The sequence below is a fragment of the Channa argus genome, chromosome 4 (genome assembly GCF_033026475.1).
Source record: "Channa argus isolate prfri chromosome 4, Channa argus male v1.0, whole genome shotgun sequence".
In the NCBI taxonomy this organism is placed as follows: Eukaryota; Metazoa; Chordata; class Actinopteri; order Anabantiformes; family Channidae; genus Channa; species Channa argus.
In genome coordinates, this window is record NC_090200.1 from 29,997,501 (window position 1) to 30,006,656 (window position 9,156).

At 39.9% G+C, this 9,156-nt stretch overlaps 1 protein-coding gene across 1 annotated transcript; it reads left to right on the forward strand.

Annotated features, from left to right (window-relative positions):
* Positions 1-1,635: 1,635 nt before the first annotated feature.
* Positions 1,636-5,406, forward strand: LOC137125769 (spexin prohormone 2-like). Its single transcript, XM_067501744.1, has 5 exons — positions 1,636-1,812; positions 2,460-2,534; positions 2,617-2,665; positions 3,716-3,793; positions 4,305-5,406. Exons 1-5 carry the CDS (start codon positions 1,810-1,812, stop codon positions 4,394-4,396), a joined length of 297 nt encoding a protein of 98 aa, XP_067357845.1. The 5' UTR covers positions 1,636-1,809; the 3' UTR covers positions 4,397-5,406.
* Positions 5,407-9,156: the final 3,750 nt, after the last annotated feature.

Sequence of the window (9,156 nt, forward strand, 5' to 3'; positions counted from 1 at the left end):
AATGTTTCCAGAACCACTACGCACAGACGTATGCAAGACATGGGTTTCTGCTGTCGCATTCCTTGTGTCAAGCCAATCTTGAACAACAGACAGCGTCAGAAGCGTCTCGCCTCTGCTAAAGACAAAAAGGACTGGACTGCTGCTGCGTGGTCCAAAGTGATGTTCTGTGATGAAAGTAAATTTGCATTACCTTAGGAAATCAGGGGCCCAGAGTCTGGAGGAAGAGAGGAAAGGCACAGAATCCATGTTGCTTAAGGTCCAGTGTAAAGTTTCCACAGTCAGTGATGGTTTGGGTGCCATGTCATCTGCTGGTGTTGCTCCACTGTGTTTTCTGACGTCCAAGGTCAACGCAGCTGTATACCAGGAGGTTTTAGAGCAGTTCATGCTGACCAACTTTATGGAGATGCAGATTTCATTTTCCAACAGGACTTGGCACCTGCACACAGTGCCAAATCAAGTACCTGGTTTAAGGATCATGGTATCCCTGTCCTTGATTGGCCAGCAAACTTGCCTGACCCTAACCCCATAGAAAATCTATGGGGCATTGTGAAGAGGAAGATGCGATATGTCAGACCCAACAATGCAGAAGAGCTGAAGACCACTATCAGAGCAACCTGGGCTCTCATAACACCTGAGCAGTGCCACAGACTGATCAACTCCATGGCACGCCCCATTGCTGCAGTACTTCAGGCAAAAGGAGCCCAACTAAGTATTGAGTGCTGTACATGCTCATGCTTTTCATGTTCATACTTTTCAGTTGGCCAAGATTTCTAAAAATCTTTTCTTTGTAATATTCAAATTTTCTGAGATACTGAATTTTTCATTAGTCAGATATAATCATCGAAATTAAAAGAAATAAACACTTTTATCTCCTATACTGAGTATTTTTAGTTCAGTAGTACTGCCCAAGGGTCAGGGGAGCCCTGCTTTTCACCTGAAAAATATCCATTCATTCATTATCTAAATCCCATATTTGTTAAGGGTCGCAGGGGTGCTGGAGATAATCCTAGCTGTCATTGGGCAAAAGGATGGCTCAAAGCTAAAACATAGAGAATGACAACCTTTGTGTGTCCCTGAAACAAAAAAAACTCATAATAACAAGACACTAAACAACCATTAAAATCCAAACTAAATGTAATTGTACCTGTGTATAGCCTGTTACTGTAATCTAAATCAAAGCTGCATGAAGAAAGACACTGCTCCCACAATAAAGTTGTTGTTTCTGCTGTAACTGACACTGATGTGCTAACTTCTGTCTGGGTTACCAACCAGGCAAAGTGCTTTCTGTGGTTCCAAACGCTCCCTAAATTTACTGCAACTGTGTCAAATCTAACTTTAAGATCTTAATTGTCATCTTCACTGTGGCCAGTCCAATGTTTAGTTTCATACAGACAGCATAAATTTTTGTACAGTATTTCAGGATATGAGGATGGATGATGAAGGCTGTGGATAATCACTAATGTTCAGCTCTAAGAGCTTTTATAGATAGTCATTTCCTGATTCTAGGAAAACTCGAATAGAAATAAAAACAGCAGCAACATTAAATACCTCTGTCGTCACACAAAGCTCACACACAGCAGGACCTTACTATTGATGTTCCTCACTGCAGATCACGGCCGTGACGTCAGCCTGTGTTTTTGTGCTGTTTTGGAGCCTCTAGTAAACAGGAGCCCTGCCAGGCTGCATGGGGAGTAGGATCGAACCTGTTAGTGCTACAGCTGCCGCTGGTGGGAGATAAAAGCCGCCCGGAACATTGCTCTGAAACACACACATGCTGTGACTGGACAGCCTGCTCTCTCTGCAGCAGATATGGTAAGCAGGAACAAGTGCATCTTTCCAGTTCTCAGTCTATTGTGGTTTTTATTTTTCTTCTGTAAACTGTCTCAGTGCAGATGTGTCTTATTTTTAGTGGAGTGTTTTATAATTTATAATCTACGTTTGAAAAGTATTCAGTTGATTTGTTTTTTCATTTGTGTAAAAATAGCTGTTATTTGTATTTGTTTTTTATTCATTTATTTTTAAACATAAACCAGAAATTATAGCTAATCTATATAAATCTATATAAAGTAAAAACTATAGCTAATTATAGCTAATAACTGCATTAACATGTTCATTAGTAGATCACTGTTTTTGCTATTATTAGAGTTGTAGGTTTTAGTCACATCACAGCTGATAAATTTTTAGCAGGTCTTCGATCTACACATTTCTCTTAACAGTAGTCTAAGATAACAGCCTGGCAATAAATACTTTTTATGTTCAGTTTTTGTTGATGACAGGCTCTGATTCTTTTTCTGTTCAATTTGGAGGTGGTTGTCTGTGATGCTGACAATGTTTTTATTATGTTTTCCACCTAAATTTATGATATTGGGATTATAATAAATTAAAATAAGGACCAACTGTATGAAATATTTCAGGAGATGTGATGTGTGATGTGCATGGTTTCCTTGTTCCCATTCCAGATAATAAAGGCCACAGCTGTCTGGACGTGCAGCCTAGTTGTCTCTTTACTGGTGGAGTCTTGTCACACACACAAGGTAAAAGTGACCAGCAGCTTATAGCTGGTTTCCACTAACACACACTCTGACCAAACCTGTTTATGTCTCTCTCTCTCCTCAGCTGAACATCCACTGGGGTCCTCAGTCCATGATGTACTTAAAGGGCAAACGTAAGTTAAACAACAAAGGAGACTCTCTGCAGTCACTATGATCCTTAACCCTTTGTATACAGTCAGACCTCTGAGTATGATCTAAACATATCTGAGGATCTCTATAGTCAGTTGCACCAGCTGAGCATGTATTCTTTCATCGAATACACTGAGCTTTTGTTCAGTTGAACTTTCTTTAAATTGGTGAAATTCAATTCCTCTCACCAGCTTTAACTGGAGCTCTTGATTCCATCTCCTGGTCTTCAGCAGAATAGCTTTGCTCAGGGGATTTAACCTTCATGTTGTTCCGTACTTGTGTGAATTTCCTCCAAGAAGTCCCCCACAGTCCACAGAGCTAGACTGGTCAATCCTGTGATAAAGTGGGGACCTGTGCAGGGGTTTGCAGACTTAGACAGCTGAGATGGGCTCCAGCACCCTGTGACCTACTATAGAACAGGTGTTGTATGGATGGATGCTTCAGCCCTTCATCGAAGCTCAGCTTAAGCTTTGAAATTTCTGCCCAGATTCTGTTCCCAGATTTTCCCTGTTAGTGATCAGGACACATTTTTAACATTAGTACAATGACAAGTACAATTAAGGTGCAGCAGGTTTAGTCCTTCAGACACACACAATGGAGAGTATTTTGGAAGCCACCAGCATCAGGAGATGTTTTTTGATTGTTGGCTGAAACTGTTGTGTGCTTCTTAATTAATACATAATGTTGCTTTCACTCCTGGTTGTATTTCATCTGTTCTCTTCTGCTGGATCACTGCTCTAGCTATCAAAGAACTGATTATCACAGTCTCCTCACACTGATTCTTCACAACGTTATTGTCTTGAAGCAACATGGGCAGTTATTGTACCATGTTTTATGAAAAATGGTCACACAAAATGTGCAGACAATACAGACTAATAGATCCCCATCATCTGGCCAGTGGGACTCATAGAAGCAGCAGAATAATATGTCTTTGTCCCCTCAGAATCATGTGTTGGTATGAAATCTGTCAGAAAGGAGCAGAAACTTCACAACACTGTATGTACGAGCCTGTTTTTTCCTGGTGTGCTCTTCAGACGGCAGGAGGTTTGTGTCCGAGGATGGTGACAGCATGCTGAAGCAGGGTCTGCAGGGCTGGTATGCAGTCCTCAGAGGTACAGTACCACGTTTTCCTTAAATCTCATTTTTTCAAACTAAACTTTTTTTCATGATTTAAAAAATTAAAGTAATTCACAGGAAAGACTTGAATTGTATAACAGAGAACAGAGAATAACAGCAGCATCAAACTGGGGTCCTCCTTGGCATTTAGCTTTTATATTACAATTGTAGTTACAAACTTTTTTCTTGTTTCTTCTGTCATTGCAAGTTTAAATTCTCTCCATCCAATCAAGCAGCTCTTTCTTTTCTGCTGGTAATTTGGAACTTTCTCTTTTCTATTTGTTACTAAAGTAAAATATGTGATTGACCAAGTGATTGTCCAAACCTGAGAAATCACAGTTTTACAGCTGCTTGAGCAGCAAACATCACAATCTTTTTTTTTTCACTTTCATCTAATCATGTAAAGTAATTATATAAGGTTTGTGTTTTGATTTTTACATGGGACCTCTCTGTGTGTGTGTATGTGTATGTGTGCGTATGTGCGTGCGTGTGTGCGTGCACGTGCAGGCATTCAAAGGCTGCAGCTGCTCGAGTTCAGTAAACCCAGTCACATCGTGAGCTCAGAGAATGTCCTCATCCACTACCTTCAACAGAGATGAGACATGCTGAATCGAACCATCTGCACGCAGGGACCAAACCTACAAGTCACAGGGAATGTGTTTGAACATCTCAGTATTCAGACAATATAACAGCAGAGTCTGGTTTCTTGTAAATGTTACGTGGCAGGTGGAGACACAAGTGGTGCAACTCATCATGACAGCTCAACTTGTTCAACTACATGAAGTTTCCTCTGTGAATTGTTGTTTTCCCTGGTGTGTTTTTTTTTTTTTTTTTTTTTACTGTTTGTACAGATTTCAGCTTGCTGTACATAAAGCAGTAGAAAAAGACACAAAGCTCTGATTATATGGAAGATCTGCGTGTGTGTGTGTGTGTGTGTGTGTGTGTGTGTGTGTAAATGGGTGAATGAGAAGCAACATTGTAAAGCCCTTTGGTTAAAAGCGCTATATGAGCAGCCACATGTCATACATCTTTCAGTCTGCTGTCATTGGCCACCAGAGGGCAGCAGTAGAAAAAAAAACCTGAGCACTGTTTGATTCTGCAGGAGGAATGGGCGACACTGGGGAACACACCGATATTCACAATAAATCTGGTTAAAATATAATGTGAGCATTGATCACTAAGCTAATATGTTGGGTCAACTTATTGGACACATTAATTAACAACATTATCATACTATATACATCTTTCTTCTATTAGAAATATTAAAACATACCTAAATTATACTATTTATACACCTGTGTAAAACTTTAAATGAAAAAAGAAAGTCAACTATCAAAACTTGAGATTGAGTGGATTTCATCTATTTAGTGAGGCTGAAGGTGGATTTGAAGTGGATCCGGCTAACTGTGAGCCAGCAGCACTAACTACTCCACCACGTATTGTAATCTGGTCTGTTTGCTGAGGTTGCCTTTGCTTTGTGATTGATTTAATTTGGAGATCTTAAACAGTGTAGTATGAGATTCACACAAAATTAGAAGAAATGAGGAGCACAGTAATGTTAGTATAAATCTGAGCTTTCTATCATTTCATGTGTTCCCACCTTGCTAAAAATTACCACAGGAGCCACAAAAAAGTAAATCTGCATTCAATTCGTGGTTGAAGGTACTTTAAATTTACTTTACCACAGTATTCACACTTCAAACAATGTTGTACTTTTTTGTTCTGATGGCTGTAAGTTCTGTTACAGTTGCTCTGCAGTATATATTATATATTAAACATAGGGTGAGATCCCCAAAACTATATTTTATTGCTAGTGATGAAGTAATGTAGGTCAAACTTCCTTCCTTCCAGCATTAACGCAGCAGAAGCAATCAAATAACAGCTTAGAACATACAGATTATAGGCTCCTCATGCTTCACTTCATGGAAGGAGAGTCACATGATGCAACTAGATCTGCCCATAGTGACTGGGTGCAGACTGAAGAGGAACCAGAAGGGGGGAAAATAAACATTAATTTTCTCAAATATGCAATTTGCTCAATTTACACTACTACTGCTACTGTCCCTTAGAGCCAGTGCTATAGGAGTACCAGATTCTGATCACTTTACTGTATGAATGGAGACATTTAGTTTAATTTGGAGCCAGAGAACATTGGTCCAAACACTACAACCTCTCTTTTCCCTTTCTGTCCTTTTACCAACCTCCACCACTCAAAGCCCATTTTCTCCAGCCAAATAAACAGTCTCACTTAGCCTCAGTTAAGCAAATAACAGCAGTGCATGCTTTAGCTAATCCTGTAATGGATATCACATCTGTTTAAACTGATCCCACTTCTCTTCACATGGCCCTGCTGGGTTTCATCACACTGCTGCTGGATCAGCCTTAGACTTTATCTGTAAACAGACTTATCAGTATAGTATCAAACATTTGACCGTCATTAACTTTCATTCACCGCAACTAGGCAGCATCTCTCCCTCTCTGCTGCCTGTATAATACAACCTGATTAAAAACTGAATGAAAGGCCTCATCTACAGGAAGTCAGGAGAAGGTGAGGCACAAACAGAGCCTTTGTTCATGTTTCAGTCTTCCACACATGCACATTAGACATTTGGTTAAAACTGGTCAATGATACATGAACATTTTTGTACGTTTTGCCTTTATCTGAACAAATGTTCTGCCAAATGTGACGAGTAGTGCACACTAACTCTTAAAAGAGACATTGCCGTGATAAGTAAGGAAAAAAAATAAAACACAGAAAGGAAGGAAAGAAAGAAAAACTAAAAGAATGAGGACAAGGAAAATAGAGAATGAGATAAATAATGAATAAAGCTAAAAAAGAGCTAAAGAAAGTAGTGGGAACTAAAAGAAAAAAAAAAGGAAATAAATTAAACAAGTCAAAATTTATGGCAAATGCTCTGCGCTTTTCTACCTATTGGTACTCTTTGCGCTTTGCACGGTTTCTCATTCACCCATTCACACTCACAATCAAACACACACTCACACACCGATAGGGGAGCTGCTAAATAGCTGGCCAACACTCACCAGGAGCAACTAAGGTGGTGTTCAGTGTCTTGCTCAAAGACACTTCGAGGAATAATTTAAAATAAGGAATGAAAAAGCATCAGTGTAGAAGGAAGATCAGGGAAGAATGCAAACAAAAGAGAACAAAGTAAAAATGAACACAAATGAATATCAACACAGGAATAATACAAACACAGACTGCCTTTTAATAATACTTTATTACCTTAATATTCAATTTAACTTTATTTATATAGCGCCAATTCACAACAAAGTCATCTCAAGGCACTTTACAGAATAAAGTCTATAACGATGTATAGAGAGAACCCAACATTTCCCCCTGGAGCAAGCCATAGGCAACAGTGGAGAGGAAAAACTCCCTTCAACGGAAGAAACCTCCAGCAGAACCAGGCTCAGGGTGGACGGCCATCTGCCTTGACCGGTTGGGGTGAGTGGAAAGTGAAGAGAGAAAAGAAAAGTGCAACAACAAGCAACAACAAAACATCGGGAAGGTTGGTAGGACCAGTAGCTGCACGCTGGAAGACACACAGCTTCAAAGCCAGGGACACCTGCAAAAAGGGACAGAGAGAGGGGGACAGAGAAGGACAAAGACAACCTCAGGACAGAACACACAGAGTCAATAGCATACAGAGGTGACAATTGTGGGGTGAGAGGAGAGGAGAGAGGTTCAAGAGGAGGAAAGGAGCTCAGTGCATCGGAGGTGGGTCCCTCAGCAGTCTAAGCCTATAGCAGCATAACTATAAGTAACTATATGCTTTATTAAAGAGGAAGGTTTTAAGCCTAGACTTCCCGAATCTGAACTGGGAGCTGGTTCCACAAGAGAGGAGCTTGATAGCTAAAGGCTCTGCCTCCCATTCTACTTTTGGAAATTCTGGGAACCACAAGTAGGCCTGCATTCTGAGAGCGAAGTGGTCTACTGGGATGATATGGTGCTTTGAGATCTTCTATATATGATGGAGCCTGACCATTCAGAGCTTTATATGTAAGAAGCAGGGTTTTAAATTCTATTCTAGATTTAATGGGAAGCCAATGGAGAGAAGCTAGTGAAGGTGAAATATGATCTCTCTTGCTAGTTCCAGTCAGCACTCTTGCTGCAGCATTTTGGATTCATTGCAGGCTCTTTAGGGAGTTACTGGGGCATCCTGAAAGTAGGGAATTACAGTAGTCCAACCTAGAGGTAACAAATGCAGGGACCAGTTTTTTGTAGGTGGAAGAAGGCTGTTCTAGATATTTGTATTATATGTGAGGTAAAGGACAAATCCTGGTCAAAAATAACTCCAAGGTTCCTTGCCGTAGTACTGGAGGCCAGACTTGTGCCAGCAAGAGTAATGACATGTTGGACATCATATTTCTGAGATTTTACTATGACTTCAGTTTTGTCTGAGTTTAGAAGTAAAAAATTGAAAAAAAAATTGTGGCATATCCAGGCCTTTATGTCTTGTAGGCTTGAAGCTTGATTAACTGATTATTTTCATCTTGTTTGATAAATAAAAAATGCTGTGTATCATCAGCATAGCAGTGGAAATTTATGGAGTGTTTTCTAATAATGTTGCCTAAAGGAGACATATATAAAGTAAAAAGTATTGGTCCTAACAAAGAGCCTTGTGGAACTCCATAACTAACTTTTGTGTGCAGGGAAGATTCATCATTAACATGAATAAATTGAAATCTATCAGATAGATAACATTTAAACCAACCTAGTGCAGTTCCTTTAATCCCAATTTCATGTTCCAGTCTCTGTAATAAAATTTTGTGATCAATGGTATCGAATGCAACAACAAGATCTAACAGAACAAGTATAGCGACGAGTCCATTATCTGAGGCCATGAGAAGATCGTTGGTCACTTTTACTGTTTCTGTACTATGATAAACTCTAAATCCTGACTGAAATTCTTCATACAAATTATTTTCAGTCAGTAAAGTAGTTTTGCAACTACTTTACTGACTGTGGCGCAGGAAGGTAGAGGGGTTGTCCACTAATCTCACAGTTGTTGGTTCAATCCCCGGCTCCTCCGGTCACATGTCGAAGTGTCCTTGAGCAAGACACTGAACCCCAACTTAGTTGCTCCCGGTGAGTGTTGGCCAGCTGCATAGCAGCTCCCCCATCGGTGTATGAATGTGTGTGTGATTGTGAGTGTGAATGGGTAAATAAGAAGCAGTGTAAAGTGCTTTGAGTGCCAATAGGTAGAAAAGCACTATATAAGTGCAGACCATTTACCATTTACTTTTTCAAGTATTTTAGAAATAAATGGGAGATTAGATATTGTTCTGTAATTGGCTAAAACACCTGGGTCAGGAGCAGCTACCTTATAGGCCTGTG

Bases quoted from the DNA above. Each gene is read 5' to 3' on its own strand.
- LOC137125769 (XM_067501744.1), top strand. The intron at 2,535-2,616 runs GTAAAAGTGACC...CTCTCTCCTCAG, and splicing joins AGTCTTGTCACACACACAAG to CTGAACATCCACTGGGGTCC. The intron at 3,794-4,304 runs GTACAGTACCAC...GTGCACGTGCAG, and splicing joins CTGGTATGCAGTCCTCAGAG to GCATTCAAAGGCTGCAGCTG.